We start from the raw sequence: 21,738 nt of genomic DNA on the forward strand, positions 1-21,738 counted from the left end.
GCTAATACCGCTAAATAAAAAAAACAAAAACAATAATACCTGACTGCGGCCGTCAGCCGCTACAAACAGCGCCCAGTTGCTAGTTGCTACAAACATACGGCAACATACGGCTATGGTAGATATCACATATATCTAGAAAAGATGTGGAATGACAGAATTTCCCACGCTAGTAACCAGGCGCCATCTTAAAGCAGTAGACTTCTCTAGAAGGCTCTGTTGTAAAGAACCTAATGACTTTTTATCTAAAATACCCCTAAATCGGAAAAAGCTTGACTTGAATCTATCTTTAAATGATGAAACAGTTTTAAAACTTTCACATGTCAAAAGTAGACATGAGGGAAATTATGGAATAACGGGCACAATTTTAACAACTTTAACGGTTGATTCATAACATTAAATTAATTGAATGTAGTTTAAAGCTGCTGATGCAGAATGGGGACTTGAGTATTTTATTTACTGTTTTTAACCGGTAACTTGATACTAAAATAGTAGTTTGGTTTATTTAGCCTGAGAGGATTTTTGAACAATTTTGGAACAAATATATAAAACATAAAAAAAAAAAAAAAAGGGGGGGGGGGGGCATCAATAATCGATTCATAATCGAATCGGAGTCTCTGAATCGTAATCGTATCGTTAGGTGCCCAAAGATTCCCACCTCTAGTGCCCTCCATAATTATTGGCACCCCTGGTTAAGATTTGTTTTTTAGCTTCTAATAATTTTTTAAAATTCAAATAATATGGGACCTTAATGGGAAAAAAAAGAGAAAAATCCAACCTTCAATACAAGTGCATTTATTCAGTGGGGAAAAAAATCCCACATAAAGAAATAATTATTTGACATCAAATAATGTGTGTCACAATTATTAGCACCCCTGGTGTTAATACTTTGTACAACCCCCTTTTTCCAACAAAACAGCACCTAATCTTCTCCTATAATGTTTCGCAAGCTTGATTTTGTGTCTGGCGAACCATTTCTGTGTAGATTTGGCCATATGTTTAGGGTCATTGTCTTGCTGAAAGACCCAGTGACGACCCATCTTCAGCTTTCAGGCAACAGATTTTGATTTCAAATGTCCTGGTATTTCAAAGCATTCATGATACCATGCACCAGGGGTCGCGTTAACCGAATATTTTCCGTCGTTGACCGGTTTTTTAAAACGGTGACGGAAAAAACTGAAGTCCGTCCGTCATTTGGACAGGTTGCAATTCACACCCCAGACCACAGGGTGGCGAGTGAGCATATTAATTAGCTATTGTCTCTCTTCATGCATGACGTCGTTGGCTATTCTGTCAGAATATTGTAGCGTCACCGGGGTCTGGCGGCGGCACTGTGATTGACACATCAATGCGAGGTTCTTATTGGTGCACCCGGTGTGCCAGCCCGTCATCCAATTGGTGGACTAGATTGCCGCCTGTGTATAGACCCCAATCACATGAGGTCACAACTCCGCCCCCCTGACTGGAGCCGCCATATTGTGTGTCAGCTCGTCGTGTTTACACATTACCGCTACGTACATGCCTCCTATTACGGTGTGTTTTTCTGCTCGTTAACATTAATAATCAAAATGGTGAAGGCGTGTGTGGCGGTTGGTTGCGCTAACAGAGAAGATAGACGGAGAGACTTGAAGTTCTACCGTATTCCGAGAGACCCGAAGAGGAGAGCGAGATGGACTGCTGTAATTCCACAAGAAATCTGGGCACCAAACGATCACCACAGACTATGTCAGTACTTCTCAAATAGTGGGGCGCGCCCCCCTGGGGGGGGTGCAGAGCAATGCCGGGGGGGGGGGGGGGGGGCGCATGTGACCTCGGGGAACATGTTTTTTTTTGTTGTTTTTTTTTTGCCGTACTGGAATAAAGTGTACTTGCACATCCACTCAGTAGGTGGCAGTGGCGCTCTCATTTTCAGAGTGCGCGCAGTATTTTTGAACTAAGGAAGAGCACTCAGCACACACAGACAACAGATATGAAGAGCAGTGTGCCACCGCCGTTTTCGAAAGCCGTTTTCCGACCGGACTCGCTCACGCAGCGACCCACTGTCTTGTCCGGTTCTCACGTCGCCGCCCGAGAAGTGCCATTTTCGGCTTGGGATCGTCACGACGACCGCCCTCACCTACGGTTCTACCTCGGCCGCCGTGAATGCGCTTTTTTCGTGCAGTTTGCCTTTTAGCTTTGACTTTTAATACAGTGGGTGATGATGAAAGACCACTGTTTACTGTGTCTAAAAATAATTATAGCAGACAGCAAGAAGCCAAATCAATTAAGACGCCACTTAAAGACATTAGACCCCAATCTCATTGTTAAGCCGCTTGATTTTTTCAGTGAAAACGTGCCGAATATTGCCAACAATCGTCCTGCTTTGTCAGTGTTATATCAGTAAGCCAGTGAGCATTGTTAGCATGCTAATTGCAAAATAACTCCACACCATTGCAAAGGAGGTAAATACTGTGAGCAGCAAAAATAAAAACTGTCCTGTCCAAGGACACTTTTTTTTCCCCTTTTATTCAGATTTGTTTTTTCGGTCAAATTTTTTGGCACATTGTCCTCATGAGTGAATGTTTCTAATCAATTTTAATTTGGTATTATTTTCTGATTTTATTACATTTTATTTTTCTGTATCAAATGGTCAAAAATGTACCTTGAGTGTATTTTTTAGTTTGGATGTGATTTTTTTTTTTTTAATTCAGGCAAATTGATGCACGTCAAGTATTCTCTGTTACAAACAAAACAATGTTAATAAAGTTATACTTTTTTATAAGTTGATTTATGTTACTTTTTTTCTTTATTAGGAAAAAAAGGACACAATGTTAGGCAGATGCGTATTTATAATAGTAATTTTATAGACAAATGATAATATTTACAGTGGCGGCAGAGAGTTTAGGGGGGCGCGAAACATTTACGTCTTCCTTGGGGGGGCGTGACAGAAAATAATTGAGAAGCACTGGACTATGTAGTAGTCATTTTATATCTGGTAAGATGCATTTAATATATATTTAGAAGATTTTGGGCTGGCAACCACAATTAAGATCATTGTGTGACGTTAGTGATTGGGGTCTATATAGTTGCCTCTTTCTTTGGGGGCGGAGTTGTTGTTTTGTTGGTGTTGTTGGCGGTAAGCAGAGTAAAAAGAAGGAGAAAAATACCACGACTTCCGTGTCTAATTTTTCGCCGCCAAGCAAACGTTACAATATTAATTAAAAATGAATGAAAACTAAATACTATTGAATATGTCATCATTATCATTTTAAAAATTTAAGTGACGGGTAAAAATAGATCATGACCGGATTTTTATGACCCTGTCAGTCAAAATGATAGACAACGAAAATGTCTAGCGCAACCTCTGCCATGCACCCTAACAAGGTTCCCAGGGCCTTTGGAAGCGAAACAGCCCCACAGCATCACTGACCCTCCCCCATACTTCACAGTGGGTATGAGGTGCTGTCTTCACGCCAACAAGCTGTTTGGCAGGCATGCACGGAGAAAACCTTTCCTCACTCACAATCATAAACGCAAACGTCTGGAGTTCGCCAAGCGGTATTGGGGCTTCAACTGGGACCGTGTGCTTTGGTTAGATGAGACCAAGATTGAGCTTTTTGGCAACAAACACTCTAAGTGGGTCTGGCGTGCCACGAAAGATGCGCATGCTGAAAAGCACCTCATACCCACTGTGAAGTATGGGGGTGGGTCAGTGATGCTGTGGGGCTGTTCCGCTTCCAAAGGCCCTGGGAACCTCGTTAGGGTGCATGGCATCATGAATGCTTTGAAATACCAGGACATTTTAGATTAAAATCTGTGCCCGAAAGCTGAAGATGGGTCGTCACTGGGTCTTTCAGCATGACAATGACCCTAAACATATGGCCAAATCTACACAGAAATGGTTCACCAGACACAAAATCAAGCTCTTCCCATGGCCATCTCAGTCCCCAGACTTTGTTTTGTTGGCAAAAGGAGGTTGTACAAAGTATTAACACCAGGGGTGCTAATAATTGTGACACACATTATTTGATGTCAACTAATTATTTCTTTATGTGGGACTTTTTTCCCCACTGAATGAATGCACTTTTATTGAAGGTTGGATTTTTCTCTTTTTTCCCCATTAAGGTCCCATATTATTTAGAAAAAAAAAAATAGAAGCTAAAAAACACATGATTATTATAAATCCAATAATTATGGAGGGCACGGTATTTGGTTTAATGAATAAAACAATGTTCATTTTTGTGGTTTACCTGCAATTGAATCACTGTCTTTTCCAGAGATAAAGAAAAACATTGATATGTGAACATTTCTTTTATAAAGAACTGAATATTTAATTGGGTGTCCTAATTTTTTCACATGACTGTAAATATTTCGGCCATATCGCTCAACTCAAAGACAAACACAGCGATTAGCACGGTTTGATCCAACAGGTATTGTCTGGCGCTGAGACAATGCTGGCTTTTCTTCAGTGAGAAAGCACAGCCCGCTCTGGTTTCATAGCTATTAGTCAGAACAAGATGCGATTGAGACGGAGACTGAACATAGTGTTCGTCGTCGCCAGGTGAGGACACGGCGGAATGGGAGGAAACCTAGAAATCTGATGACTTTCCAAAAGCACTGTTCCAAGAATAAACCATATACAAAGGCATCATTGCTAGGTCAAAGCGTGACTTTTTTTTTCTTCAAATCAATTGAATCAACCTAACATTCACATTTTGAGCAAAAAAGCAAAAGCACAGTTCAAAATAAATTTGACCCCCCAAAAAATCCCTATACATTTCCTATAGAACAAATGAAAATGTCTTTATTTTGGACAAAAAAAAACAAAACAAAAAAATCAATTGATACTTTTTTTTTTTTTTTGGGACCAAAAAAAAAAAAAAAAAAAAAAGAACCGTATGTTAATTGCCCCCAAAATCTACAAAAAGTGACCCAAGAATACCCCAAAACAAGCAAAAAGTGATTCATAAATGCGCCAAAAAAACATGAAGTGACCAGTAAATGCCTTTAACAAGAAAAAAAAAAAAAAAAAAACAGGACGTGACCGAAGAAAGTCCCCAAAATCAAAAGGGAATGAATGGGGAATTTCCCCAAAATCAACAGGCAGTGACCAATAAATGCCCCAAAATCAACAGTGCAAAATGCTCCTTGTCCCACAGTTTTGTCAAATTCACACATCAAAACATTGACAAAACCAAGGAGCATTCACAGGTCGTCTTCGGATTTCGTACCTAACATTCACCTTTTGAGCAAAAAAGCAAAAGCACAGTTCAAAATAAATTTGACCCCCCCCAAAAAATCCCTATACAATTCCTATAGCACAGATGAAAATGTCATTAGTTTGGACAAAAAAAAAAAAAAAACTCAATTGATACTTTTTATTTTTTTTTTTTGACCAAAAAAAAAAAAAAAGAACCGTATGTTAATTGCCCCCAAAATCTACAAAAAGTGACCCAAGAATACCCCAAAACAAGCAAAAGTGATCCATAAATGTGCCAAAAATAACAGGAAGTGACCAGTAAATGCCTTAAAAAATTTTTTTAAAAAACAGTAAGTGACCGAAGAAAGTACCCAAAATCAAAATGGAATGAACGGGGAATTTCCCAAAAATCAACAGGCAGTGACCAATAAATGCCCCAAAATCAACGGTGCAAATTGCTCCTTGTCCCACAGTTTTGTCAAATTCACACATCAAAACATTGACAAAACTAAGGAGCATTCACAGGTCGTCTTCGGATTTCGTACCTAACATTCACCTTTTGAGCAAAAAAAGCAAAAGCACAGTTCAAAATAAATTTGACCCCCCCAAAAAAATTCCCTATACATTTCCTATAGCACAGATGAAAATGTCATTATTTTGGACAAAAAAAAACTCAATTGATAGTCTTTTTATTTTATTTTCTGGTCAAAAAAAAAAAAAAAAAAAAAAAAACAGGACGTGACCGAAGAAAGTACCCAAAATCAAAATGGAATGAACAGGGAATTTCCTAAAAATCAACAGGCAGTGACCAATAAATGCCCCAAAATCAACAGTGCAAAATGCTCCTTGTCCCACAGTTTTGTCAAATTCACACATCAAAACATTGACAAAACTAAGGAGAATTCACAGGTCGTCTTCGGATTTCGTACCTAACATTCACCTTTTGAGCAAAAAAAGCAAAAGCACAGTTCAAAATAAATTTGACCCCCCCCAAAAAAAAATCCCTATACATTCCCTATAGCACAAATGAAAATGTCATTATTTTGGACAAGAAAAAACAAAACAAAAAAAAACCTCAATTGATGGTCTTTTTTGTTTTTGTTTTGACCCAAAAAAAAAAGAACCGTATGTTAATTGCCCCCAAAATCTACAAAAAGTGACCCAAGAATACCCCAAAACAAGCAAAAAGTGATTCATAAATGCGCCAAAAAAACATGAAGTGACCAGTAAATGCCTTTAACAAAAAAAAAAAAAAAAACAGGACGTGACCGAAGAAAGTCCCCAAAATCAAAAGGGAATGAATGGGGAATTTCCCCAAAATCAACAGGCAGTGACCAATAAATGCCCCAAAATCAACAGTGCAAAATGCTCCTTGTCCCACAGTTTTGTCAAATTCACACATCAAAACATTGACAAAACTAAGGAGCACCAAAGTTGTTGGCAAAAGCACGGTTCTAAAAAAAATTTGACAAAAACGTTCCCATACATTTCCAACAGCACATATGAAAACGTCATTATTTTTAACAAAAATATCTCAAATTGCCTGAAATCAACAGGAAATAACCCCCAAAAATGCTCTAAAATGCTACTTGCCCAACTGTTTTGTCAAATTCAACTACCAAAACATTGACAAAATGGAGGTGCACAAAAGTTGGAAAAAGGAAAAATGTGTACAATTCCGCCAAAATTTGACAATACCCTCCCCATACATTTTGGGTTAGAGTAGGCCTCATTAATTTCAACTTCCACTAAAACTGGTTCCATTCTTGCCTATTAATTTTCAATATGGACCTGCAAAAAAAAAAAAAAAAACAATTGGTGGTCTTTTTTTAACCAATAAAACTTACCAAAATTAATCGAAATTCCACAAAACGAACAGAGATTGACCGATGAATAACCAAAATTAATAGGAAGTGCCCCAAAATGTACAGGAAGTCACAATAGAATGCCACTAAACAAACATAAAGTGACCCATAAATGCCCCGAAAAATAAACAGGCTGTAGGAAACGGGAAGTGACGTGAGAACGCCCCAAAATCAAGCTGAAGCAAACACTGAATTTACCAAAAATCAACAAAAAGTGACCCTAACTACCCCAAAATTGACAGAAAGTACACTAAAACATATAGGAAGAAACCCAGAAATGAACCAAAACGAACACAGTGATCCATGAATACCCCAAAATTAATAGTAAGTGCCCCATAAGGAACAGGAAGTGACTCATGAATACCCCAAAATTGAGAGAAAGTGCACTAAACCATATAGGAAGAAACCCAGGAATGCGCCAAAACAAAAAAAGTGACCCATAAATTACCAAAAAAATAGGAAGTGCCCCAAAATGTAAAGGAAGTAACTAGAGCTGAAACGAATACTCGAGCAACTCGAGTAACTCGAGTTTAAAAACTGATCCGAGTAATTTTATTCACCTCGAGTAATCGTTTATTTTGACAGCTCTAAGCATCACGTTTTGCCTGGAACACCTTTAATGCGGGGCAACGCGCTGATGTCACGTGCGTAAAGGAAGAAGCAATTAAAAAAAAACAATTTAAAAAAAAAAAACTTACTGCAGCCGACAGCCGCTACAAACGACGCCGACGTTGCTAAAAACTAGCTCGCATGATGCTACGGTGGTAGCAAGTAACGTCTGATGCATCTCATAGAGATCACAAGTATGTTGAACTAGATGCGAAATGACAGAATCAGCGGCTGAAGATGTCCCGATCGATCAGGATGCCGATCGATCGGGTCCGATCACGTCATTTTCAAAGTATTGGAATCTGCCCAAAAATATCGGACATGCCTTTTTTTTTAATATATACACTGTATATATTTTCAAATTAAATCGTTTTCTAATTGTATTTAACGTTACAGACAAAATGTCTTACACTCATCCAGACTCTTTAGTTTTGGCTTAAAATAGGGCTATCAAATTTATTGCGATAACGGCGGTAATTCTTTTTTTTTTTTTTAATTAATCACGTTAAAATATTTAACGCAATTAACGCATGCGCTGCACGACCCACTCACGCATTGTCGCGTTCAATCTATAATGCCGCCGATTTACCTATATATCGAGCTAAAAGGCAGCGTAAAATGAGTAGAGTGAATTTTGGCAGTCTTTGGAGCCATTTTATAATTGGCTAAAGCCTTAAATTCTCTCTCTCAACAATTAGAAATCCGTGTGAAAGCAATGTAGGGATGAAAGGTGGTAGATGATCTTTTCCTCACAATTCCTATGTTATTTCCCAACGCAGAGAAGATATATCAATTGGTGCCACTACGCACAGTCATGGTTGCACTTCCCAACATGCATTTGGGCAGAACAGTTAAATGGCTACAGTATCATTTACTGAAAGCTCAACAGATACACTAGATGGCAATATTTAGTCACAATATACAAAGTCACAAGTCTTTCTATCCGTGGATCCCTCTCACAGAAATAATGTTAATAATGTACAGTGCCTTGCAAAAGTATTCGGCCCCCTTGAACCTTGCAACCTTTCGCCACATTTCAGGCTTCAAAAATAAAGATATAAAATTCTAATTTTTTGTCAAGAATCAACAACAAGTGGGACACAATCGTGAAGTGGAACAAAATTTATTGGATAATTTCAACTTTTTTAACAAATAAAAAACTGAAAAGTGGGGCGTGCGATATTCGGCCCCCTTGCGTTAATACTTTGTAGCGCCACCTTTTGCTCCAATTACAGCTGCAAGTCGCTTGGGGTATGTTTCTATCAGTTTTGCACATCGAGACTGACATTCTTGCCCATTCTTCCTTGCAAAACAGCTCGAGCTCAGTGAGGTTGGATGGAGAGTGTTTGTGAACAGCAGTCTTCAGCTCTTTCCACAGATTCTCTATTGGATTTAGGTCTGGACTTTGACTTGGCCATTCTAACACCTGGATACGTTTATTTTTGAACCATTCCATTGTAGATTTGGCTCTATGTTTTGGATCATTGTCCTGTTGGAAGATAAATCTCCGTCCCAGTCTCAGGTCTTGTGCAGATACCAACAGGTTTTCTTCCAGAATGTTCCTGTATTTGGCTGCATCCATCTTCCCGTCAATTTTAACCATCTTCCCTGTCCCTGCTGAAGAAAAGCAGGCCCAAACCATGATGCTACCACCACAACGTTTGACAGTGGGGATGGTGTGTTCAGGGTGATGAGCTGTGTTGCTTTTACGCCAAACATATCGTTTTGCATTGTGGCCAAAAAGTTCAATTTTGGTTTCATCTGACCAGAGCACCTTCTTCCACATGTTTGGTGTGTCTCCCAGGTGGCTCGTGGCAAACTTTAAACGAGACTTTTTATGGATATCTTTGAGAAATGGCTTTCTTCTTGCCACTCTTCCATAAAGGCCAGATTTGTGCAGTGTACGACTGATTGTTGTCCTATGGACAGACTCTCCCACCTCAGCTGTAGATCTCTGCAGTTCATCCAGAGTGATCATGGGCCTCTTGGCTGCATCTCTGATCAGTTTTCTCCTTGTTTGAGAAGAAAGTTTGGAAGGACGGCCGGGTCTTGGTAGATTTGCAGTGGTCTGATGCTCCTTCCATTTCAATATGATGGCTTGCACAGTGCTCCTTGAGATGTTTAAAGCTTGGGAAATCTTTTTGTATCCAAATCCGGCTTTAAACTTCTCCACAACAGTATCTCGGACCTGCCTGGTGTGTTCCTTGGTTTTCATAATGCTCTCTGCACTTTAAACAGAACCCTGAGACTATCACAGAGCAGGTGCATTTATACGGAGACTTGATTACACACAGGTGGATTCTATTTATCATCATCGGTCATTTAGGACAACATTGGATCATTCAGAGATCCTCACTGAACTTCTGGAGTGAGTTTGCTGCACTGAAAGTAAAGGGGCTGAATCATATTGCACGCCCCACTTTTCAGTTTTTTATATGTTAAAAAAGTTGAAATTATCCAATAAATGTTGTTCCACTTCACGATTGTGTCCCACTTGTTGTTGATTCTTGACAAAAAAATTAAATTTCATATCTTTATGTTTGAAGCCTGAAATGTGGTGAAAGGTTGCAAGATTCAAGGGAGCCGAATACTTTTGCAAGGCACTGTAAATGCCATTTTGAAGATTTATTGTCATAATAAACAAATCCAGTACGTAAGTACTATATGTTGAATTTATATGTTCGTCCGAGTTTTATTCATTTTTTTCTTAATGCATTTCCAAAATGTATATGATCAGGAAAAATTATCAGGAATGATTGGAATTGAATCGGGAGCACAAAAAAAAGCAATCGGATCGGGAAATATCGGGATTGGCAGATACTCAAACTAAAATGATAGGGATCGGATCGGGAGCGAAAAAACATGATCGGAACAACCCTATCAGCGGCGTTAGTAAACAGCCGCCATCTTTAAGCAGTAGACTTCTAAGCGCTAATAAATAAGATTAACGTTACTGTCACTCGCTCACATGATGTTAGCCCTGCGGAGGGCTAGGTTTCTATTAATTATGACCACTGTCAATGCGTGGCTAACGTGTCTTACATACAGGCTTTATTTAATTTGTGAAAACATGGCGCTGTAGAGTGATGAGGGTGTAAAATAAAAACTTAATAATGCTAACTATCAATTTTAGCTCAGTAGTCATTGCTGGATAAAACACCAAGTAGCACTGGTCCCTAATGTGCTCCAATACAGCAGGTATCATACATTTATTTTGAAAACTGCAAAAACTCAAAATCCTATCAGGACTTACAGTTGAGACTAACTTAAAACTTAAATAGAACTTAAAAATAGCGTGACAAAAATAGAAACTCAATTGAAACACGTGGGAAAAACACCTAACTTTTAAGTGATGTGTGTTATCAAGCGTAATGACAGTTTTATGTATGAACTGAATACATGTATATATATATTTTTTATAAGATCTAAAAGGTTTTTTTGAGAGAAAGCAGTGAATTAGTCTTTTTTCTTATTCTAGTTACATCTGAGATGCAATTGTTGGCTGTTTTCAACAATGTACATCGAAAATAAAGACATTGATTGACTGAAAATGGTTCAATATTAGATGAAATGTCTTGTTTTGTCATGAATATTTATTTATAATTGCTCTTCACTTAAAAATATATATGTTTTATCCGATTTCTCAATTAATCGATAGAATTTTCAGTCGATTACTCGATTACTAAAATATTCAGTAGCTGCAGCCCTAGAAGTAACCCATGAATGCACCAAATGAACAGGAAGTAACCCATAAATAGCCCATAATTGACAGAAAGTGCACTAAAACATAGTAACAGACCCACGAATGACCCAAAACGAACAGGAAGTGACCTATAAATGCCTACAAAATAAACAGGATGTAGGAAACAGGAAGTGACCTGAGAACACCCCAAAATCAAAAGGAAGCAAACACGGAATTTCCCAAAAATCAACAGGACGTGACATGGGAATGGCCCAAAATCAACAGGAATTCACCCATACCCACTAAATTTCTCCAGAAATTGCCCTTTCTCATTTACTATATTATTTTTTTTTTTTTTTTGTATTCTGAAATGTAAATCATCTTTTACCCCGGCGGCCGCAACTTTAGTCTCTTCAAATTCCGACGACACACAAACGAAGGAACGAACGCACGCACGCGGAAAATCCCGCGCACATACACAGACAAGACAAGAAAATGATATAAGCATTCTTGGAATTGGGCAGACAAGAGTTCCATTAGTAGGAGGCCAAGCACCTGGATGAAGAGATTAGAGCGCCGAAGCCAACAGAGAGCCGTCCTAATCTTGTATTTTTCTCCTCTGGACCTCTCGGTTCTGCTGACCTCGCCGACCTCGGCTCCATCGCGATCCGCTCGGCAAAAACAAGCCTCCGTTGCGAGACCGAGACAGCCTCGATTTCACAATCATTAGATAACTTGACAACGAGTCAAGGGATTATGATCAAACTTGCTGGACATGTTTGTAATATAAAAGGGAAGAGGTCGTTTTGGGGTCGTGAGGTCAAAAGTGAAAGGTCACAGAGGTTGGTTTGTATGTTTGTGTCCAGCATAACTCAAGGATGAATTAAAGGACGAATATTAAACTTGTGTGATGTGTTTGTACTATCAAAGGGAAGAGGTGAGTCCTTTTTGGGGTTGTGATGTCAAAGGTGAAAGGTCACAAAGAGTTTGTGTTTAACGTGACTCAAGAATGAATGAAGGTGTTCAACGTCGCCCATAAATAAATAAAGGGACTATAGAAAAAGTTGTAGGATATATTTGTAATATGTAACAAAGAGGCGATTCCATGTTCGATATCAACAGGTCAAAGGTGAAAGGTCACAGATGTTTGTGTTCAACATAACATAAGGATGAATAAAGGGTCTAATATTAAACTTGCATGATGTGTTTGTACTACGAAAGAGAGGTGAATCCTTTCTGGGGTTGTCAGGTCAAAGGTGAAAGGTCACAAAGGGTTTGTTTGTGTTCAACATGACTCAAGGATGAATGAAGGTGTTCAACAACATTAAACTTGAAGAGCAAGTTGTGATATGAAAAGGAAGAGGTGATTACATTTTGGGGTCAGGAGGTCAAAGGTCACAAAGGCTTGCATGTTTGTGTTCTGCCTAACTCAAGAATGAATGAAGGTGTATAGCGTCGCTCATGAATAAATAAAGGGACTATAGTCAAAGTTGTAGGATATATTTGTAATATGTAACAAAGAGGCGATTCCATGTTCGATATCAACAGGTCAAAGGTGAAAGGTCACCGATGTTTGTGTTCAACATAACACAAGGATGAATAAAGGGTCTAATATTAAACTTGCATGATGTGTTTGTACTACGAAAGACAGGCGAATCCTTTCTGGGGTTGTCAGATCAAAGGTGAAAGGTCACAAAGGGTTTTTTGTGTTCAACGTGACTCAAGAATGAATGAAGGTGTTCAACAACATTAAACTTGAAGAGCAAGTTGTGATATGAAAAGGAAGAGGTGATTACATTTTGGGGTCAGGAGGTCAAAGGTCACAAAGGCTTACATGTTTGTGTTCAGCCTAACTCAAGAATGGATAAAGTGACAGTTATTAAAATTGCATGATGTGTTTGTACTATGAAACAGAAAAGGTGATTCCATTTTGGGGTTGTGAGGTCAAAGGTAAAGGTCACAGATGGTTTAACTCAAGAATGAATGAAGGCGTTCAACGCAACTCGTGAACAAATACAGAAATTATTATCAAAACTAAAGGGTATGTTTGTAATATGAAAATGAATAGGTGATTCCATTTTGGGGTCATGAGGTCAAAGGTGAAATGTCACATGTTTGCAGGTGTTCCAAATAACTCAAGAATGATTGAAGGTGTTCAACAGAACTCAACAAATGAATCAAGGGATTATTAGCAAACTTAGAATAAATAAGTCAATAATAATAAGTGATTCAATTTTGGGGTTATGAGGTCAAAAGTGAAAGGTCATACAGCTTAATTTGCATGTTTGTGTTCAGCATTAACTCAAGGATGAATAAAATGACTATTGTCAAACTTGCAGGATATGTTTGTAATATGGAACGGAGGACCATTTGGGGTCGTGAGGTCAAAGATTAAAGGTCACTGAAATTAGTATAGCTCAAGGACGAATAAAAGTTCTATTATCAGACCTGCAGGACATGTTTACTGTATGTAACGGTAGAGGTGATTCCATTTTGGGGTCGTGAGGTCAAATTGAAAGGTCACAGAGGTTTGTATGTTTGTGTTCAGCATAACTCAAGGACGGATAAAGGGACTATTGTCAAACTTGCAGGATATATTTGTCATCTGTAACGGAAGAGGGGATTCCATTTTGGGGTCACAAGGTCAAAGTTGAAAGGTCACAGAGGTTGGTTTTTATGTTTATGTTCAGCATAACTCAAGGACGAATAGAGATTATCATCAGACTATGTAATATGAAACAAAAGGGGATTCCATTTTGGGGTCATGAGGTCCAAGGTGAAAGGTTACCCAGGTTTGTGTTCAATATAACTCAAGAATGAATGAAGAGGATTTAAAATAATTCAAGAGCATTTTGAGTTCCTGAGGTACAGGATGAAGGGTCACAGAGGTAAGGTTTGTATGTTTGTGTACAACATAACCCAAGAAAGAATAAAGGGATTGACATAAGACTAGCAGAATACTTTTGTGTGAAACGGAACAGGTGATGTCTGCCATTGACTGCAATAGACGTCCAATCCATTACAAGCCGTCTACGGGTGATAAACTCATTTCAATTAGCGTCAGAAGAATGAGAAAACCTTTCAATGCCTCTACCAATATGCCATCAGGGCAGCCATCTTGGTAGGGGCGGCATTCCCATCAAAGTCATTACATTGACATTAACTTTTAAAAGCTTATTCTGTCAATGTCAAAGCATTTGTAACTGTTTGACGGCCATTGACAGCACTAGGTGTCCAATCCATTAGAAGTGGGAGGGATGGCAGCAAATGAACGAACCTCAAAAATTAAGATTTAGACCATTTCTAGGTCCCTAAACAATTGGACTTTGCTAACAAACATCACAACAAACTGACATGAGCCTGCTTTGCAGTGCCATTGACAATGATAGACGTCCAGTCATGATTAATCGTACTTTCACAGTACTTCAATGAGTGATCTATACAGTCAATCTTGTAATTACTCCATGTGTCAGCCATTCATTGTTACGCACAGTTGGCTTAATAAAGACACTGAAAGAACGCGCTTGTTACTAAGGTTCTGCCACCACCTTGTGGCCAAAACGAGTAGCGCATTTCAAGTATGCAATGCCAATTCAAAAAAACATTCGAGTTACAGGAGAAAAACACTTCCGATTTTGATTGTCAATTAAACATCAAGCTACCGACTCAATGACGCTCGTCCCAGTTGACTCACAGCGAAACAGACATCTAGCCTTTTAAATGATATCTATGGCCTTTACTTCGGCCCTAATAAAACACTAATTAACCCAAAGAGCCAATAGCAGGCGAGAAAACAATACGATTGGATGTCTAGTGCTGTCAATGGCAGTCAATGAATTAAGAGGCTGAAAAAAGAGGGATTTTGTACATTTTTAGGTCTCTAAAGACAATGTTTTTTGCTAAGGAATTGACTATGGCTAACAATACGGCAGAAAACTGACAAGAGCATCAGCTCTGCTAGCTGGCGCAGTCACGATTAATTTATCGAAAGTAGTGGAACTTACACCATGGGAACGCGGAACTGGACGGTGTCAGGCGGTTGCTCTCTTCCGGGTCTCACCAGCGTCAAGAACCAATTGGGTCTGAAGAGTCTCAGCTGCGGGTTACCAAGCTGGTAAAAAGGATAACTGCAAACACACACAAACAAAAATAAACCAAGTGCACATGGAAGAAATGTATTTTCATATTAACATGTGTAATTGTAAGTATTTCATTAATTGTCTACCAGGAATTGTCCTCAAATGTTCCAGGAAGTGGCTAAGGAATATCAAAAAGTGACCCAAAATCAACAGAAAGTGACCCGCAAGTGCCCTTAAACAACAAGTGGTGACCCGAAATCAACAGCAAAAGATCCCGAAATTCCCCAAAACTGACATAAAATGACCCAAAATAAATAGGAAGTGACCTGGAAGTGCCACAAAAACAACAGGAAGCTACCAATGAACAGGAAATGACCAGGAAATTCCCTAAAATCATCAGGAAGTGACTAAAGGAATTTCAGCAGAAATTACCTAAAAGCAACAAAATGTTCTGAAAGTGACTCATAAATGCTTCAAAACCAACATGAAGTGACCCGGAAGTGTCCCAAAAACAACAGGAAGTGACCAATGAACAGGAAGTCACCCAGAAATGCCCCCAAATCCAAATGAATTGATCTAAATGGACAGTTATTGACCCAAGTCAATAGGAATTTACCTGGAAGTGCCACAAGAACAACTTGAAGTGATCAATGAAAAGGAAGTGAACCGAAAATGCCCCAAAATCGACAAGAAATAGCCCAAAATGATCAGGAAGTAATCCTTCATTGCCCCAAAGTCAACAGGAAGTTACCAAAGAACATGAAGTGACCCATAAATGCCCCAAAATCAATAGAAAATGACCTAAAATTTACTGGCAGTGACCTCAGAAGCCTCAAAATGTTCTGAAAGTAACTCATAAATGCCCCAAAACCAAAAGAAAATGACCCGGAAATGTACAACAATTGAACCAGTGTTTAATGAAAATATACAGGAAGTGCCCCCAAATTTAACTAGGAACATTAACATTCCCTGGCCACTTCCAGTACATTTCAGGGCAATTCTTGGTAATATTACAGCACTTCGAGGATATTTTGTGTAAAAAATAATGACAACCAATGGAATTTTTTTTTTTTTCCAGTTTAGCATTGAAAATCCATAAGAATGATTGGAAACGCTTTTTCGGGGTAGTTGACTGTACTACTGGAAAGGAATAGGACCGTTTTTTGTCAAATTTTGGCGTAAGTGGACTTTTTTTGCCAAAAACATAACTTTTGTGCGCTTTAATTTTGTGAATTTTGCACACTAACAAAAATGGCGTAATGCCAACGTATAACATGTAAGTAACAAATAACTACGGTTACTTGACACAAGACAGAAGGCTGCTACTACTAGCACTGCTTGTTTTTAGCACGCCAGGGCGAGCTAACACACATAGTGAAGGTAACGTGCCGTTTTGTTGATGTTCAGTCAAGGGCGTAGGTTTGGTCGCAATATTGGTAGGGACGATATAACAGCATAACCTCCATGTAAACTTTTTGCTTGAGACGGGACATTAATAAGATCAAGCAAATTGGGTGAACGGAGGTCAGGGCTACACTTCTCACCAATGTGAACCAAATTAATTGATAGGCTAAATTATTAATGCAAAATAATTCAATACAAATTTATTTAACGTCCACACTGCAACTTTATAACGTCTTAAAGCTGTACTGTGAAGTAATTTCTTCACATGCCGAATAAGGTCACAAGTAATTAAACATTGTCCAACAAATAAAGCATGAAAAAATTATTTATATGTTGTATATTTGACAAAATAATCACGTTTCCGAAGTTCCAGCCTGAAAGGGGACGAACCCGGAAGTGATACGTCACACCGAGAACAGCGATGGGAGCGCTCCATACGGCCGCCCTACAAAGCCCTTCAAACAATGCTTCAAACAGCGATATAAGTGATAGATCAAGCGCAAGTGAGGAGACCCAAGTTTTTGAAGGGTTGAAGAAGAAGAGGTTGGAATTTTATGTTGGATCGTACATGTATTAGCCAGACGCTAATAGACATGTGCCGGTTACCGGTTTCACGGTTGAAAACGTCGCGGTTTCAAAACCACTAAAATTTTCCGTCATACCTTAGTACGGTATTCGCTATTTTTCATGTGCCAAAATGCAGCCGAAGTGGCTTGGTGCGGCAGCGCTCACCCTTCCCGTTTGTTGCCGTGAGTGTCAGTAACGCTATTCTGCTAAACAGCCAGCAAACCCAAAAACCAACCCTCGAAACACAAGGCGTACTTTTCTTCAATTTATTGAGCTCGCAAATCGTGGTGAAATATACAAATAAATACATTTAAAACGCTGTACAATTGTATTTTTCCACGTGTGATTAGGTTCAACAGGATAGCAGTAGCTCCATTAAAAAGTTCGCCAAAAACAAAACACACATTTTCCTTTCAAATTCAATATACAAACTAACTAAAACTTACAAAGACGAATGTTAGCCTAGGCTAAACTGGGAGAGCAGCTTCTTTTATGTCTCACAGCCGCCGAGTGAGAGAAAAGCTTGAATGCAGGGGGGAAAGAAAAAGAATCGCGTCAAAGATCGCTAATTGAGAGAGGAGGTCTCATTCCTCACTTTTTTTTTTTTTTTTTTTTAGATGAAACCTTTCCTCAACAATATTTACATTTTAACTAATTTATAAAATTAACTTATACATTTTTAACTAATTTATTAACTTATGAATTCTTTGTTCTTTTTAACACAAAGGCATGGCATCCTGTAGACTAGAGTTGACACAGTGGCTGAAAATGGCGAAACTTCACTTGAGCTTCCCCCCTCAAAAAAAAGTCAATCAGGGGTCGCGTTAACCGGAAATTTTCCGTCGTTGACCGGTTTTTTAAAACGGTGACGGAAAAAACTGAAGTCCGTCAGTCATTTTGACAGGTTGCAATTCACACCCCAGACCACAGGGTGGCACATTAATTAGCTATTGTCTCTCTTAATGCATGACGTCGTTCGCTATTCTGTCAGAATATTGTTGCGTAACCGGGGTCTGGCGGCGGCACCGTGATTGACACATCAACGCGAGGTTCTTATTGGTGCACCCGGTGTGCCAGCGCGTGATCCAATTGGTGGACTAGATTGCCGCCTGTGTATAGACAAGTTTTCGAGGTACCGGTTTACTTCCTTATGTCTTCCTTCCCCTTCCGTTTCCGCCTGTTTAAGTCAATGGCGGTGGAATCGAAGTTGGAAGGTCTTTATACAAGATCCCGGGAATGTTATTTTGATGTAGGCGGCTGGAGAACCAAGCCAAGGCCTCCATGCTTCGTACCATGTCGATTTCCAAACCATGGGTGCTCGTACTCGTCATAAGGAGATGGACAAAACTGACAGCTCCTGCAGTCATGCCCCCGCTGTTATGGAAGGTAATGTGCTCTAAAAATACGAAACCTAAAATCTGGCGCATGAAACGACTTGTTGCCTTTGCTATTGATATTACGATGATGATTGTAATTACGAAGTTTAATCATTTTTACAACAACTAGCTTCTGCTACTGCTGCTAGCCGCCTGTTGCTAATCGTGTTTGAATGCACCGCATATATCCAAGTGTTACAAGTTTTTATTCGTTTGTTTACAGCTGGGAAATGCTGTTATAAAAGAGAAGACAACTTGACTTGTACGTTGATGGACATATATCGAACATATATAGTTTGCGTTCCACAATGATGATGACAGCTCGACTCCCGGGAGAGGCCGAGAGAGGCAGGAATTGTGACAGACGGTGGTTCGCCGAGATCGCCGTGATCCAACTACGAACTTGTGAACGGTAGCATTTTTAAATATATGCTATTGGAGCTGGAATTACCGAACAGGAGAGCGAGATGGACTGCTGTAATTCGACAAGAAATCGGGGCACCAAACGATCACCACAGACTATGTAGTAGTCATTTTATATCTGGTAAGATGAATTTAATATATATTTAGAAGATTTTGGGCTGACAACCACAATTAAGATCATTGTGTGACGTTGGTGATTGGGGTCTATATGGTTGCCTCTTTTTCTTTGGGAGTGGAGTTGTTTTGTTGGTGTTGTTGGCGGTAAGCAGAGTAAAAAGAGGGAGAAAAATACAACTTCAGTGTCTAATTTTTCGCCGCCAAGGAAGCGTTACAAAATTAAAAATGAATGAAAACTAAATACTATTGAATATGTCATCATTATCATTTTAAAAATTTCAGTGACTGGTAAAAATAGATTATGACCAGATTTTTATGACCCTGTCAGTCAAAATGACAGACAACGAAAATGTCTAGCGCAACCTCTGTACAGTATATATTTTTAATTTTATTTAGAAGTGTTTTTACTTTTTATAGCAATTATTTTGTTCTTACTCTAATATTGAGCAACTTGAGCTGTGGCTGTGGGTATAGTCTAGGTTCTATTTATTTAAATTTTATATAATATTTGTTATTTTTTGTTTTTAATTTATATATATTTAATTTATATATTTATTTATTTATAATTTATTTATTTTCACATTATATTCATGTTCCAATTTGCAAATATGTTTTGAAAAAATCCTGTTCAATGGATTTTTTTTTTTTTTTTAAACCCATACATCTCAAAATTTTGGAGCTATAATTGCAATACCGTGATACCGTGAAACCGCGGTATTTTTGCTCACGGTTATCGTACCGTGAAAATCTCATACCGGCACATGCCTAGACGCTAATCAGGATGCAAACAATGTGCCCAGACTACCTGACATCGAATGGAGACAAGACTAGGGCTGCAGCTATCGAATATTTTAGTAATCGAGTAATCGACTGAAAATTCTATCGATTAATCGAGTAATCGGATAAAACAAATATATTTTTGGGTGAAGAGCAATTATAAATATACATGAGAAAACAAGACATTTCATCTAATCTTGAGCCATTTTCAGTCAATCAATGTCTGTATTTTCGATGTATATTGTTGAAAGCAGCCAACAATTGCATCTCAGATGTAACTAAAATTTTTTAAAAAAAAAGACTAATTCACTGCTTTCACTCAAAAAACCTTTAGATCTTATTTAATAAAATATACCTAAAAATGCCGTTACACTTGATAACACACATCACTTAAAAGTTAGGATTTTTTTCCCACGTGTTTCCATTGAATTTCTATTTGTGTCAAGCCATTTTTAAGTTCTAGTTAAGTTTGAAGTTAGTCTAAATTGTATGTCCTGATAAGATTTTGAGTTTTTGCAGTGTTCAAAATAAATATATGATTACAGGCTGTATTGGAGCACATTAGGGACCAGTGCTACTTGGGTGTGATAGTTAGCATTATTGAGTTTTTATTTTACACCCTCATCACTCCACATCGCTATGTTATGTTAAAGCCTGTATGTAAGACACGTTAGCCAAGCATCGACAGTGGTCATAATCAATAGAAACCTAGCCCTCCGCAGGGCTAACGTTACGTTAATCTTATTTATTAGCGCTTAGCGCTCTTTATTAGCGCTTAGCGCTCTACTGCTTTAAGATGGCGGCTGTTTACTAACGCTGCCCAGACGTAATTTCCGAAGATTTCCGAAGATTGTCGAAGAAAAGCATTTTCATTGTCAAGGGCGTTGCTAAGGGTAAAACAAAGAATCTGGAAGGGTTGCGTAAAAAAAATAAATAAATAATGAAAATATGCTTATAATTGTTTAGCCATTGATATTATTCAAAAATCAATCAAAAACATGGTTGGCCAACCTTATTTCAAAGTTCCCCTTTAATCTGCTCTTTTTTTTTTAACCCTTGAGAGTTGAAGGACGCGCCGGCGCGTCCTCAGCGCACGTCGTCTTTGAAGCGCCCTCATGTTTTAATTACGTCACCCACATGCCGTTGGTTGGTCTCGTTTTAAAGTGCGGAAGTTGCGGTTTACTCTCGTTATTATTTGAAGTCAATCGACCAACTAGAACGTGAGATATTGTCATTTAAGTTTTATAGTTTTATTGTCCTCTCAAAAAAACATTAAAACGCTGCATGGATCATTTGTTTATGTCTATATTTCCATCATTTCTAGTCCTTTTTCAAAACGGAAGCTCCATGAAAAAAACACAAATCAAACGAACCCTTTCGAAGTCACAGTGGAAGCACAAAATGCGTTTTTTTTTTTTATAAATATAACTGCGGTGCGAGGTTCAACCGAACGAAAGGGAGGAGTGTTCTGAAGCAGCGAGGTGGCGAGCGACGGCCAGTTGGATACTGCTGGATCGAGCAGCGACTTTGTGTGACTTTGACAATGAACGGAAAACTAAATTTAGCGCAAGCAATTGTGCTTCTGATCAACTTGAGGAAGAGGATGGTCCAAATTCGTCATCATCGTCTTCTTCGGAAGAGTCCTCGAGTGAAGATAGTGACG

At 38.7% G+C, this 21,738-nt stretch overlaps 1 protein-coding gene across 1 annotated transcript in view; it reads right to left on the reverse strand.

Annotated features, from left to right (window-relative positions):
- mrpl23 (mitochondrial ribosomal protein L23) overlaps nucleotides 1-21,738 on the reverse strand; it is a 68,024-nt gene that overhangs the window by 37,804 nt on the left and 8,482 nt on the right. Inside the window, exon 2 of the mRNA XM_057835658.1 lies at nucleotides 15,337-15,459. Within this exon, the coding sequence (XP_057691641.1) occupies nucleotides 15,337-15,459 (123 nt within the window). The remainder of the gene's footprint in view (nucleotides 1-15,336; nucleotides 15,460-21,738) is intronic.

Source organism: Corythoichthys intestinalis, chromosome 5, assembly GCF_030265065.1.
Source record: "Corythoichthys intestinalis isolate RoL2023-P3 chromosome 5, ASM3026506v1, whole genome shotgun sequence".
NCBI lineage: Eukaryota > Metazoa > Chordata > Actinopteri > Syngnathiformes > Syngnathidae > Corythoichthys > Corythoichthys intestinalis.